Consider the following 15,799-nt stretch of genomic DNA (forward strand, 5'->3'; position numbering starts at 1 on the left):
GACACAAGTCAGAGCAGCTTTCGGCAAACAACATAAAAAAAACACGCATGCACTTAATCCACTAAACACATAATCCATGTACACTACACGTTTTAGATGAAAACAAAAAACAGCAATAAGGGAAGGCACCAAAAAGACCAATCAACAAAAATCTGTCTTAAACAGTTTTGATAAAGAATCTGTGACACTGAGAAAGAGGCCCCCCGACAGGCTCCAAGAACCAGCAGCAAACTCCATGTAAACTTCCCAAAGAGCTTTATACATAAAGCCCTTGCTAAAAAGCTTTAACACCCCGATTAGGAAGTGTTAAAAGAGGCAGCGACAGCTGAAAATGCACCTTCAAACTCAAAGAAATTCGACTTTCTGAATGAGTCCAGCGTGCGGATGACATGCGTTCTGTGCGACGACCGCAGCAAGCGAACAACAAGAAGCGCCAGGGGACACCGGGACTTACTGGAAAGCGGTTACCATCCCCAGTTCGTCGTCGTCGTCGCATGGCTCCATCCTGTCAGCCGGACCGGACAGATGCAGGAGCGAACAGGTGGAGAGAGTGGGATGGACGCCCCGGCCCCACCACCGCCAAAAGGCTCAGAGCGTCGGAGAGAGAGCTCCTGTCCCGCTCCCTGAGTCCAACTCCTCCGCTAAAAAATCCACCTCTGAATCTCTTTAAAAAAAAAAAAAAATCCCCAAACTCAATTTTCTATGTGTGTGTGTGCATATGTGTATGTCTGAGTGTGTCCCTGTTTTTTCTTTTTTTTTTCATTCCTAGCTTGGTGCCAAATGTTCCAGCTTAGCACCGCTGTGCAGCACCGCTGGTGATGGATTTAGCCGGGGCATCTGGGCCAGCGGGGATAAACTCCATTCACTCTCACACACACACACACACACACACACTCACTCACACACATAAATGCGCGGACACCGGCGCACACACATGCAATGCAGAGAGTGTCATGCGGTGTCAGATCGTGGGGGACAATGCTGGGAAAACCTCCCCCCCTCCCTTGCACGGCATCAGAGAGATGACAAGATGTGTTTTATACAGTGTGTCCAGCACACACACAGAGAGAGACACACACACACACACACACACACGCCCTTTCCCCACACACAGCTTGCAACACAGAGCGGATGGATCAATGCATGAACAGATGTGTGCCAACTTTAGAGCTGCTACTAAGCGCAGACATCAGCATCTGTACTTACAGCGAGCATGTGTGTGTGTATCTCAGACACAAAGATGTCTGACGCGGCTCTTAAAACCCTGATGCCGCACAGCGAGGATGTGTGTGTGTGTGCGACATATAGAAAAAACATTAATGCTATATATGTGTGTATACTGTATGTGTGGGGAATCAATGATTGTGAAGCGATTCTCTTCGGTTGGAGCAGGCAGAGGTCAGCTGTGCCTGTGGGCATACAGCAGGCGGTCGAGAGATTAACACAACAATAATGTATATACAATATGAGAGGGACACACAATAGGGCGGTTGTCCTTGCTGACTCAGTAGAGGAGATAAACAAGAACTGGGAACAATAAAATCTGATTGTGTGGAGTGGGAAAGAAAATGTATTCACTTGCCATCACATAAACTACTTTTTCCCTCCCTTTTCTCTCAGCCAAGAGGTGAGCGTAAAAATACATTAAATTACTTAAAGACAGGGGTACGCTGTCTGGTCTGCGCGGGGGTGTGTGGGGCACTGGCCAATAACTGGCCCGTCAGAGGAAGAGTAGGAGGATAATTGCTGAGAATCTTCACTCCCTCTGCATTTCCATGTAAAAATTCAAGGGCACAGTTTGCACAGGAAAAAACTCAGAGTAAATTGCGATGAAGCCAAAGGAAAGGAGAAAAGGGCTGTGGCCAAGATTTTAGAAATACTGCGGTCACTACGCACTACCCAAGTCCTTCTTTTCATTATTTGGATTTTTATATTCGATTTGGGTTTGGAGCAGCACACTGAATTTATTTTCTATGGAGAACATGAAGACACAAAGTCTCGCCTTAAAAGCAGCACTGCACGGTTTTTACAGCTCACTGCTGTGCTCGAAGTTCAATCAATTCCATTGACCTTGCTTGTTATATTACTTTTTACGCTCAGCCTACGACGATCAGTCGAGATGACAGCTGCCCACAGTCTAACCTGTAAGCAAACAACAAACAATGCCCAAACACTTATTGATGACTGGATCTTTTTTCTCTGACAGAAAATAATTATGTTAGACTGAAATATACTATATTCCATCAATTTTTGTTCTAAAGTTGCATTGTTTTATGTTGACCAGAGGAAATAACCTGATGCGCCGGCAGCGTTTCTTACATGGAACCACGTTGCCTGCTCCAACCGCAGAGAATCGCTTCACAATCATTGATCAGATAGCCTAAACAGTGCACTGTTAGAATCATTTGAGTCTTTTGCTCCTCTTAGAACTAGTAGAGGCACTCGAACTAAATCTGTGCCTTGGTTCTCCGACCTCACTCGCTCATTAAAACGGGCTTGCCGTAGACTTGAAGACAAATGGCGCACTTGTAAATCAGAGCCCTCTCGTGTCGCCTGGACTCTTAGCTTTAAACGTTATAAACATGCACTCTCTGCTGCCAGATCTTCTTATTTCTCCAACTTGATTGAAACCAATAAGAACAATCATCGGGTCCTATTTAATACTGTGGCCAGGCTTACACACTCTTCACCTGTTCTGAGCCCTTGTTTTACAGCTAATGATTTTTTAGAGTTTTTCACTGATAGAACCTCCCAAATAAGGAACAATATCATTAGCCTGCAGCTCACTAGTACCATGACCAACCAGCGCTCTGCATCTTGGTCTCAGTTCAAACCCATTTCTGCTGAGGCCTTGGCCTCAATGGTTGCCGCCTCAAAACCAACAACTTGTTCATTAGATCCCATCCCTTCTGACCTCTTTAAGGAACTTTTTCCTATTCTGAATGCCCCTATACGTGCCATCTTGAACACTTCCTTCTCTGAGGGGTGTGTCCCCTTAACCTATAAATCTGCTATCATTAAACCAATCCTCAAGAAACCCAATAGCGATCCACTGGTTCTTGCCAATTATCGACCTGTCTCCACTCTCCCTTTTTTATCCAAAATACTTGAGAGAATTGTTGCTGATCAACTGACTGCCCACCTTTCTGCCAATAATCTCTATGACAATTTTCAGTCGGGTTTCCGCTCCTGTCACTCTACCGAGACTGCCCTAACTAGAGTAGTTAATGACCTACTTGTCACTGCTGACTTTGGATCAGCCTCCTTGCTTTTAATTCCTGACTTAAGTTCGGCCTTCGTAGATCATTGTGTAGTTCTACACTGACTGGAGCATTATGTTGGTGTTCACGGGCTGGCACTCTCATGGTTCCAGTCCTACTTATCTAGTAGAACCCAATGCGTTAGTTTTAATAGCTCTTTGTCTGAATCCTTTACAGTTACTGCTGATGTGCCCCAGGGGTCTGTCCTGGGCCTTCTGTTGTTCTGTATTTATATGCTCCCTCTGGGTAGGATAATTGAAGAATATGGTATAAAATTCCACTTCTATGCTGATGACACACAGCTATACATTCCACTACAGCCTAATGACCCCTCTCAAATACAAAATCTGGAAACATGTGTAAACCGAATCAGGATCTGGATAAGTCATAACTTTCTCATGCTTAATACTGCTAAGTCCGATTTGCTGGTGATTAAGCCTAATAATTAGAAGTTCTCTTCCGAGAGTCTCTGTCTTAATATCGATGGATGTTCGAATTCTGAAAGCATGCACATTAGAGACCTAGGTGTTATCTTTGCAACCAACCTTGACTTTCCAGACTCACATCAAGGAAATCACCAAGACGGCTTTCTTTCACCTGCGTAATATTGCCAAAATCCGCCCTGCTTTATCCCGGCGTAGCGCCGAGGTGGTTATCCATGCCCTTGTGTCTTCCCGTTTAGATTACTGTAATGTCCTTTTTTCTGGCCTCCCCATCAATACTACTAGGAGTCTTCAGCTTGTGCAAAATTCAGCCGCCAGACTTTTAACAAAAACAACATTCTGTCACATAACTCCTGTCCTGGCATCATTACATTGGCTGCCCATTCAGGCTAGAGCCGATTTTAAAGTTCTTCTTTTAACTTATAAGGCTTTAAACGGACTTGCACCATCTTATTTAACTGAACTACTTTCTCCCTACATTCCATCACGCCCTCTTCGTTCTCTTAGTTCAAACCTCCTTGTCATCCCATCAATCAATAAAAAGTCAGCTGGTGGCAGGGCCTTCTCTTACCGTGCTCCTCTTCTATGGAATGGCCTCCCACTAGATATCAAAGAAGCTATATCCACTGCAATTTTTAAGTCCCGTCTTAAAACATACCTCTTTACCCAATATTTTGGTTTAAACTAATTCTTAACCGTTTTATCATTTTCCTCTGGTGTTTTACTACTGTCTGATATTATTGTACTTGATTTTATTGTAAAGTGTATTGAGACCATGTACCATGGTGATTTTGCACTTTAAATAATACATTGATTGATTGATTGATTGATCTGGGAAGGTGCCGCTAGGAACTGTTTGGAGAAAGGCAGGTTCTTTCAAAAAATTGCTTGGCAGGTGGTTGGCGAACCATCTGCTTATTATCGCCGCCTCTCACAAGGCTAACTTCAAGCAATCAGATTGACCGTTGAGTTCCACCACCAGCAAACCCTGTCGATAAAATAGACTCATTTTTTCCATTGAGAAAAACCTTTAGTTATAAAGATATAACGCTAATGCTAATGTTCGGCAATTAATGTTACTGTAAAGAAGCTGACTAGCTGCATTGACAACTAATTTGGCAAGTTTCACAGACACCAGAATGTTCCACCTTCAAGGTGTTGTTGGCTTCATTCGGTAAAACACCCGGGATAGCAAGCACTGCTTTGATAGCCCGACTGATAAACAGCGCCTTCAAACTCACACACTGCATTTTATACCATCTATACGGCTGGTGAAAAGTGTGGCTGTCTGCTTATCCTCCTGATTTATGGCTGAATGGTCTGACGTCCTCTGCAGTCACCCTTTGCGGATGAGTACATCATTCTTTTGACAGCTGAATTTGGCTTCTGTATATTGCAGTGTCAGTTTCTTTGTCTAACAAAATGCAAATGGCTGCTCTGCAGAATTATGCGATGACATGAATTATAGTGGAAGGAAATGGAGCGGTATCAGCTGCCTTTTGAAGACACGACGGGACAGTTCTGGCCAGCGCTATCGTCCTGATTAATGAGAATTTTATTTAATATTCCATCAACTAACAAGTCAAATTATTATAGTCTATCTACAATTATAATGCTTGCCCTGCACAGTCCTCTTCATAGGAGGTCAGCTCCATTTGCTACCTCTGAGATGCCACCTGGCACTGACTCTTGGCCAAACAGCTATCTATAGCCATGTCTACAGGGACCTGACCACTGATTGGTTGATGCCCCTGTGTCTAATTTTAAAAATACAGCATGATACAAATATTAAGGTTAAACTCAAATATCTGCTGATGCAGTGTATTGCAATAACATGAGATATCAGATCTCAACCGGCTAGTGTTCCACTGCAGATATGAAGGTTCCTCCCTGACCACTGCTGCAGGGAAAACTGCAAATACATCCTAATTCTTCCTTAACTCCTTTATTCAGCTATGTGTCTTAAAAATGAATGCTACATTTAAATAAATTGCATGTGTTCGCTCACCTCTGCTTCAAATGTTCAGATTTGAAGTGAATATAAGGTTGCTGTGAAGGTGAATGTCAGGCACTGGCAAAGGTGAGCATTTAGGGAACAAATACGGGATTAAGGAATGAAAATAAGCTTCTAGAATGCCTAGGAGCACACACATACAGGTGTGTGTCTGTGTGTGTGTATATGTGTGTGGGTGTGTGTATGTTTGTGTGCGTGCGTGCGCATATTGCGCTGAAAAATGACTCCCAGCCAAATGACTGGACCTCGGTTGTGTCCATCTGGAGGCTTTGTAGACTTTATGTAACCCCGATGGTTTACCGGGAAAAGCAAGCTAAAGAGTCTCCTAAGTAAAGGCAATTTATTTTTTTATCCATTTACTACCGCAAGCTCTATTCTGTGTAATATTACATGGATTGTGAAGGGTAAGATAAGGAGTTGGGAAGTAGGAATGTTGATTGACAAAATCAGATGTCGTCACTGTGCAGAATAAAAGTAATAAGCTGTCCATTCATGCCTTGGAGTGTCTCATCTGGCGGCAGACGGCTCATAACTCAATGCCAAAGGTCCTAACTGTTTCATTAAAAACAGAACCGAGATTCATTCTCTCCTTCATAACATCCTCTCCAATTAGTCAGATAATACACCGTGAATTAACTGACCCAACAGCCAGATGATCAGCACCGAAAATCTGTGCTACTCTTTTCATACTGTCAACTGTCTGTGACTACGACATCTTTTCCCTACATCTAATTGCTGCTTAAAGGTCAGGATTTAGCCCAAAAGACAATATAGTAGTTTTTGATGAATCTTACATGTATTACCCCGCCCAAAAAAACACTGTAATTAAATGTCAAGATGTCTCATTTTGATAGGCCCGCAACTCTGTATTCAACACGCATCGAGCTGTGCACACAGATTCAACTGGTGGTCCAATGAGGGCGACTAAAGGTTAAGATTTTAAATGCGACGCATCAGACGAAACTGATCGAGTCATCTCCCTGCCCAAAAAAACAGATGCTTGACTTATCTTATTACCTCTCATGTTTCATGCTTCCAGTCTGACCAATTTCATATCTGTCTTTGAGCGTCCAGCGGGAGCTAAATGTGATTTTAAAGCATCAAGACCTGCCATGTAATGTTATCTAGTGTGACGTGATGATATAAGGCACGCTGATATCACTGTGTAACCATGTTAGTGTGCACACATTGTAATGGTGTAACCTCAGACTAATTGAGAAAGGAGCACACCGCCTCAAAGGACAGTCTCATAATTCTAATAAGGTAAAAAGGCAGAGTCTTTAAAAGCTCAGCTTCCATTCCTCGCTGACATCCTTTCATAACTGTCTCCACAATACTGGTACCCTTGCTGCCATTATTCACTGTAATGACAATTATAATGGTTGTTGTGACCCTTGGACATAATGATGTAATTTGAAGTGAAGCGATGAAGAATATCCAATCTCCTTGCAGCTCTGAGCTGGAGTCAACTAACATGTGGTTAGTATACAGTCCTGATCTTTGTGTGACTAACATTTGGGACTGGGCAGGTAGCATACATTGGGACTTTTAGATACTTTCAGCTGCCTGCTGTGGAAAGAAACCAAGTTGATATGACTGGCCTAAAACAATAAACTTGTGGACCCTTAAACCAAAAATATGGGCTGTGTTAGGTGATTCTTCTCCGGGGTTTGTCACTACAGCGACAATTTCATGTGACACATCTCATATATGCCAATACTCGGGTGCCAGACACCACAGGGGGACCGTGTCCATGCCGTGACATGACAGAGCCAATTCTGATCCACGATGGGTCCCTCCATGGATCGGACTTGTTAAGGGACATCTCACGAACACTTGATCGGGTTGGGGATGTGGGAATTTGCAGGCCAGGTTGACGCCTTGACATCTTTGTCACGCTCCTCGGTCCATTCCTGAGCTGTTTTTGTGGTGTGTCAGGGTGCCTGGTCCTGCTGGGGGGGGGGGCCTTAGCACAAATGCCTGATTGGTGTATACTTTCCTATTACTGTAATTATAGTCTGAGGGCAGGAGGGAGTAATCAGCCACTGTCCATTTAATCCCAAAGTCTCAAAAGTCTACCTGAAGTGTGAGCTAGGGTCACATTTGTGGACACATGTGCATGGGATTCAAGACTAACAGATGAACCCCATTTCTCACTCTTTATCAGTCTCATGCGCCCTTTTTGATGCAGCCGATGCATGAAACTCCTTCCTCCTCAAAAAAACAACAACAAACAAGCATAGAAACCCTGAAGCATTCAAATACTGATTTGGATGCTGATTGCCATGGTAACGGGAAAAGCTTTGAAGCTTCAAAGCATTCGGGTCAGCGCTAAAAAAAAAAGAAAGATTTGCCGGTGCAGCTTTAAGTCCAAGCAGTGTTTTATAGGTTTCTTTGGCTTCATAAAAACAGCTTATCATGACCAGGTACCAGAGAAAAAAAACTAAATTACTGCCAAGATGGGGAAGAAAACAATTCAACATCATTTTCAGTACCCACTGTTAAGTTTATCTACTGGTAGTGAAGCTCATCAAACACTTAATCAATCACATTTTTAATGCTTCAAGTGAAACAGGGTGTGATAAGTGTTCAAACGGTTTACTCGTGTCAGTCCAGGCTGTGGAGTAGGAGTGTATACACTGTTTGCTGCTTTAGGCAGCAGCCGCCCTACAGACTCACTGCGGAGCATCAAACCAAATCCTGACCTTAAATCCTCTCAAATTCTGTCAAAAAAAAAAGCACAGGGCTCGAAAGAAAGTAGAAAACGCAGTTAGCACGGCGAGATAAGTGGGAGGGCTGCGCTCAGAGTGCCTCCACCCAGCTGTGAAAATGTCTGTCTGCCACACACAATGTGCTCGCCCCGAAGAGACAGAGGCAACTTTCACCCAAAAATTCTCCAGGACGGCCATCTTGACTCCTCTCATCAGATGAAATGAGGCAATGAGTGTGCTCAAACATGGAAACACACTTAGATTGAATCACCTGCGCTGTGAAATGAAACAGATGCCGCATTTTATGCTGAAAGGTCTGGACGACTGACAACAGGGAATCGAAAGCGAATGAAAGAATTAAAAAGCCAAGACACGAGAGAGGAAGATCGATGACAGAAATGACAGAAGAGTCGCTGTACGCTTATACAAAAAGCGCATCGGTACATGATATAGCCGCAGAGGATGAGATGGTATCTTATCTCATAACTCAGCGTGCCATCGCGCTCGCATCTCTCTGCCCAACTGTATCCTTATCCTCAGGCTGCCACCAGCAGCGCGGCTGGCTCCAACAACAATAACCACAACTGCTGCAAAATGACTCCAGGTTTGAGACAGCGGGGTGGTGGTGGGGGGTTGAGGCGGGGTGACGGATGAAGTGTAGTTGAGTCGAGATACCAGATAGCAGAGGGGAAAAACCGAAATGAGAAGAAAGGGGAATGATGAGAGCTGGAGAAAGCACTGGGTAAAGGGCAGAGGGCCCCGAAAGAGTGATGATGGGGGTCAGGTGATTTACCAGCGAGGAGAAAGGCGCTCAATCTCTTTATCTGCTCCGCCGTCCTTTCTTCACATCTCCAGCTCTCTCCCCTCTGTGGTGTGATCCTCTACAGGCCGCCTCTTTTTTTTTTTCTCAACCTCAACCCGTTCCTTTAGGTCTGGGGATACGTTTTTTTTGTTTTGTTCGTAAAAACGCGGCACAACATGAGACAAACAGTAACAGTAAGTTGCAGAATTGATGTTACAAAATGGTAATTATGCAAATGTTTGACTCATCGTCCTCACGTGAGGCATCCAATCCTTTTCCAGATGATCCAATTACTGCTAAGCTTCCCTAAATGCATCATCCAATGGGGCTTAAGTGAACTGACCGCTCTAACCTTTTTTACACATTAAATACAGCAGGAGAGCCTCAACTGTTCCCCTGCACATTACCGTGTCCGACATCAGCACAAGGGGAACAGAGAATAAAAGAAGATACTATATTTTTCTTAATGAAATTTGGAGGTGTCGGTTTACTACCAGTCTTTGTGCTCAGCTAAGCGAAACAGCACAGATATGGGATCTTCTCTTTGAACTCTTGGCAAGAAAACACAGGATTTGTTTTTGTCACCAGCTGACACCTGCCGTTTCTATTCAAATATTCCCTTTGTACAGATCGAACACAAAGACAGAGAAAAGAAGCGCACAATGCATTTATATTCCCCGGCTGGCTCTGGTATCCCCCCCCTCAACCAAAGTTTAATCAGTGCCCGTGTAAAGATAGTGAAGACATCGCAGAGTTAAGGGTGATTTAAAGACACGGTGAGAGTGTCAGCCTGGGAGTGGGTTCAGACTTTTGTCTCTCTGTGGAAGGGTAATTATATATATATATCGAGGCGCGGTGGAGTGATGGAGCTGGGAAACAAAGAGAAAGAAAAAAAAGAAGAGAGAGAGGCTTGATGAACAACACGCTGGGTCTTCCCTCTTGCCAGAGACAGAGCATCTCTGAGGAATTCAAGCAGAGGTGATTTATGGTCTCTATCTAAAACTAATGCGGGGCTTGTTTTATCCGCTCTCACACAGTCCTGCTACTGGGAATCAGACTCCCATTACAGACCCACTCATGATTAAAACCAGATGAAACAGATAATCATCGCCACTGTGGGCTGAAAGCTAAGTCTCAGTGAGAACACACGTGCGCTTTTAGCACAGATGCCGCTTTTCCTCCCGTCTCCCGCCCTTTCTGGAGAAGTTCGAGCTATTTTTCTTGCTACTAAATTCTCATTAGGAAGGGGGAAAAGGACACACCTCGCCTTCACTGAATACAACTTACTTTTTAACGATTCAGACGATCATACGCCCTCATCAAAATGTCACAGGGGTACCATCACGAGCTCAAAAAGCATGCAAAACCACAGAGTGATATTGGTGGGCTTCATGAAAACGCATCGATCAGCCCTTGCATTTGCAACAAGGGACTCATTATATTACACTGCAGTGTACATTAGTGTAATACACGACATATTAATAGAGAAGCATACAAAGATTCAATCCACTGATTTAATTTTGTTGAAAATGCAGGGAAATAATTCTGCACTCGTAATCGAGCGCTGACTAAAAGACGCTGACAAGATGAAGAGCATCGCAGGTCAGACCGAGGTCACTTATTTACAACTGACTGCATCGTGAAGAATGGCATGTTTAATGCTGCCTTGATTATATTTGAATCTAATACACGCAATCACTCATGCATTTTACCAAGAGGGAGTCACATGAGCGTGAAAGGAAGGATGTCTTGTTCCCAAGGACACCGACGTGCAGTCATTTTGACTTCCGTTTGGTCCCTCTTGCCTCTATTGGTTGGCCTGTCAACCACTTAAGGTGCGAAATATCATAACTACTGCTGAACAAATTACCTTGTATTATGGTACTTTCAGGGGTCCCCAGAGGATGAACCTGGCTGACTTTGGTGATCTTCTAAATTTACATCCCTCACAACCCCATAATAAAATGTGCCCATTGGAGTTATCAGCGAGTCAAAATGTGCCTTAGCATTTATTAGATGGGTTGGCAGCAAGTTTGATGCAGACATTCATGATTGCCAGATGATGAAGCCTAATGACTTAAATTATCCTGACTTTAAGCACCGCCATCAAGTTTAAAGTTGTATAAAACTAAGGCACTTGTTGCTGCACCACTGCATTCCCTACAACCACTACAACACTGCTTTACCTGACTTGCTACCAGGGTTTGTGCTAATAAATATCTTCTGTAACTAATCTAGGTCACTCTCTGTGAACAGTTAATGGTTACAACCTCATACCAAATTACAAATTACATGTGAGCAAACTGAAGACTTTCTACCCATCAACCAAGCATTTGTTTCGGTCCGCAATGATTCAGCGTATTTGACGTCAAAGTTGCCAAGGAATGTACCAAGATGTTCTTTGATTTATAAAGTTTCTGTTCTCATTTGTCCAATTATTCAGATATCACAGGAATGCCCTAACTAATTTTGCATTATATTCTGTGCATGAAGTCATCTGATTATACTGATAAAAACAAAATTGCCAAATTTCTATTTTTGCACCAGTAGATTGCACATTAAAGTTTTGCTCTCACTTATTTTCACCTTGTCCCAGATGAATGCCCTAGCTATTACAATGATGTACTTACTCATCATCTCCAAGAAAGGATGTCTCTCTCCATGTAACCTCCCTGGTCTGCACTCCAGAAGACACCTTGGCTGAGGAAGAGTTCTTCTTCAGGTCCTGGTCCTGGTCCTCAAACAGTTTACAGCAACTGGGAGCTGTCAAAGGAGTCAAGACTTGGTCAGAGCTGATTGATGTGAGGTCAGTGCTATGTTCAAAAGACGTCCAAGAAGAGTCAGAGGAGGCAGAGGGGCTGCTGTCAATCTTCTGCTCTCGCAATCCATCTCTTAAATCCATGGTGCAAGAGACCACAGGATTAAGATCGGTGACAAAGAGAAAAAACGATGGAAAAGACTGTCTTGTTGAAGTATAACGTCTGCAGTGGATGAAAAGAACGAAGGCACTTCCAAATTAGATGAATGAACGAAAAGAGATATGTCCGTGCTCTCCCATTGGCCAAAAGCTTCTCAGTCTCTTCTGTCTCAGTACATTACTGAGGAGAGTAAGGAGAGGAACGGAAAAGACGAAACACCAATCACAGGAAACATTAGACAATAGAGATTAAGATATGGATGTAAGGGCAGGAAAAGAAAAACCACTCAGGGACTTATGAAGAAGCCGGACACGAAGACAAGAGAGTGGGACGGAAAGATAGGAACCAGCCACTGCAGATGGAAGAGAGTGAACAAAAAGGGTGGAATCAGGTATAAGGTGCGGGCAGGAGCACTTATGAGGAGATAGCTCACATCTCATTACATCCCATTTTTCCCCCCAACAATTGAATCATGCGGTAAGTGGATAGAGACGGTGCGGGACTGGAAATCGATTTGAGATGCATGGAGAGGCTTGAACTGGTGGCTTCTGTGGCTACATGATAGCGGCAGGCAAGAGAGAGCCGTCTTGGGTTGCAGCGATAAGCGGTTCATGGCAAGAAGTCTGAACCAATCCAAATACAATTAGGGCTCACCGCTAAAACCCATTAGGACCCTGATGTGGGGAGGCCGGCATAGCCAGCCTCCCAAAGGTACGCTGTTAATAGACTAAGAGCATAGTTCTGTAGTCAGTAAAGATATAATATACTGGTGTAAGAGAAGAGACGTTGCATGCCTCAAATTAACATCCAGGATCATTTTTACTTACTTACCTTACCTTTATGGCATGCAGCTATAGAATAAGACATTTCCTGTACTTAGAGTGTATAAAACAAACACTGATATATGATTAACACAATCCACATGATAGCTGTTTAATAGGCATTACACTAACAGCTTCCATTTTCCCCATCGACGCACCAACTACATAAAACGATAGCAGATCTTCTACATTGTAATTAATATTTCCGAGAAGCAGCTCAATTCACAAATGGACGAAAATTATGTTATGATGAGGTTGGATGGAATTGACTTATTCACTGTTTGTTTTAGAGTTAGATGAGAAGACCAATGCCTCTCCCATCCATATGCATTGACGGCAACGCTGGAGCCAGGACTAGCTAAGTTTAGCTTAGCATACAGGGGAAAAGAGCTACCCTGGTACACTCCAAACCTCAAAAGCATACCCTGCAACGCCTCTAGAGCTAATTCATTAACACACTTTGTCTCATTTGTTTAACGCATGCACAAACAGAAATGCAAAGAAGTCATTTGCAGTCACTTCCTGGGGTTTATCTGCTGGAACTAAATTAAATTGTTTTATAAGTGGTCTACTGGTGTTGTGGCTAGCTGTTTCCCCATTTCCAGTCTTTATGCTAAGCTAATTGATTCCCTTGAGCTCCAAAGTTAATGAAGACACAAGAGAATGGTATGGTCTTATCTTCTAGTGTGGCCATCAAGCAAAGAAGCACATTTCCAGACCAGGTGTGAACCTACTGTGACATCCCAATCATCTGATATCACCACAGCACTTGAGAAAGGTCTGGGTTGCACCAACTCTCATTCTGGTATAGGTGAAGAAAAAACGCTCTGGCCTTTAAGCCTATCACAATCATCCTTGGGCAGCTATCAGCTGAGGATATAGTGACAGAGTCGCTTAAAAATACTATTTGGGGGACTTGTTGAGGTGAGGCAAGCCCTTCCATGAAATTGGCTGAATTGCATCAAAAGAAATAGTTAGCAGCTGCTAGCTTGTTGAGGTTCATAACATTAGCGACCAGTTTAGGGTAGGGTAACTTAGCTAATTTGAGAGTTTAGGTGCTAGCTTGGAGGTTGTTGTTGTTTTCTGTAGCAAGGGGGGGTTTGAAATCAGTAACACACAGCCTGCCATTAGCCTCCTATCATACCAACAGTCTATGTCTCTTGAAGACCTGACTGAGAAACAGGTAACATGCTGTGGTAGCAGCTTGTCAATCACATCGAGTAGCCACACCCTAAAGCATACTTTGTTATCTAATTTTCTCTAAATGGGAGCACTATTTCTTAAATGAATATCATGCTGTAATGAGGAAGACTTGAAACTACCAATTGAGATCATCAACCCATTAACAAACTGTTTACTGAGGTAAAATATCAAGTTAGAAGTAGCATCATTTTCTCATAAGCTTACATACAATCTGATTTCTTTTTTAAACAACTGGAATCAAGGGAACCCCCTGCTGGCCATGAGAAGCAATGCAGGTTTTAGGCACTTCTGCACTGGATTCACTTTTCAGTCCGGAAAGCTCCATCCATATTTTATACTGGATAGAGAGTGACAGAACTCAAGTATAACCAAACAAGGGCCCAAAGGGATCGGCATGCTCCAGATAAGCCAGTGTTGTCCTACCATGCCTGAAGGCAAAAGTGTTTTACTTTGCCACCAAGGGATACTTAGATCTTCAAGTGCATGTCTCACTCCCTCATGCATCTCACTTTTGGAGGAGAAAATACTGGATGTTCGAAGAGGGACTATGACATGATTGCAGAGCTTATCAAAGAACAGACTCGGCCCAGACCTAGTCCACACCTTGTATAATCAGGACAAAAATGGGTCTACGCCATGAAGCCTTATCATTTTATATTTATTAATCAATAAATTACACTGATGTAGAACACACAGTGCCGTGGGAGTTCATTAACAGCGATCCTGTCAGCAGATTATTGTGCTTTAATGTGGCTTATTTCCCTGTCCATGATACTGTGGTGAGTTCACTGCTGGAGAGACTGAGAGAGTGTTGTGTGTTTGCTGCTGCCGAGTTCATGCACGTCACACCAGAGAATTTGCTGTCAGCTTCAAAATCGCAGACGCTGCATGTGTCTCATTTTCTCCAGTAGGCATACACGGCTTCTACGACCCGAGTAAATGTAGTTGTAAGGACATGTCTGAGTCAGAATCACAGTCCACAAAGCACCACATTTGTGCATATTTTCCGTTTGGCAGTTAAATCTCTATCCACTGCACCGACAGTTTCCACTGAAAGTCATTTATTACGGAACAAGGTTACATCTCTCTACCATGTTTTAGTGTCAATTTGCTCCGTAGATTCATCTACACTTCTTCTGCTGTTATCTGTTATATGTTGAAGTTTGACAAAGTGCATTCAGGCGCAGTCCCACATGGATTTCATGGTGCGTTTGAGTGCACCTCATAATATATAGTACTAGTGTAATACCTATATAGGCCTACATCTGTTATAAGTTAGATATCAAAATGCCAATTTTTCCAGACCTCAGACCTCAAAACCTCAAAAACGTCTGAAGTTTGAGAAGCCTACACCCTTCAGGTCTTTATCTGCACTGAATAGGTATCAATGAAGTATAACAATGCTTTGGACACCGGACAAAGTGGTGTTACACGACAACCAGTTCCAAAAGCATCTGAATCACAGCGTACTGAACTTACATCTCGGTCAAAAACATGTCCATGTCTGCTTAGAACAATAAGCATCGGAAGCCACCATCCATCTTCAGCAGACAAGGGTACATTAATTTGATCAAACCTGAACTTGTTCTTAAGCGCTCGCCAGGGGAACAATGAGCGCGTCACAGTG

At 43.3% G+C, this 15,799-nt stretch overlaps 1 protein-coding gene across 3 annotated transcripts in view; it reads right to left on the minus strand.

Annotated features, from left to right (window-relative positions):
- Window positions 1-12,145, minus strand: part of LOC115577197 (FERM and PDZ domain-containing protein 4-like) — an 85,340-nt gene extending 73,195 nt beyond the window's left edge. For 2 of the 3 annotated variants that reach the window (XM_030410129.1, XM_030410133.1), the window contains exon 1: window positions 11,861-12,145. In XM_030410129.1, the coding sequence (XP_030265989.1) occupies window positions 11,861-12,132 (272 nt within the window). In that variant the 5' untranslated portion in view covers window positions 12,133-12,145. Of the gene's footprint in view, window positions 1-454; window positions 663-11,860 lie in introns of those variants that run through there. The other variant, XM_030410131.1, reaches the window with a different exon arrangement.
- Between the last annotated feature and the right edge of the window lie 3,654 nt (window positions 12,146-15,799).

The sequence above is a fragment of the Sparus aurata genome, chromosome 24 (genome assembly GCF_900880675.1).
Source record: "Sparus aurata chromosome 24, fSpaAur1.1, whole genome shotgun sequence".
Lineage (NCBI taxonomy): Eukaryota > Metazoa > Chordata > Actinopteri > Spariformes > Sparidae > Sparus > Sparus aurata.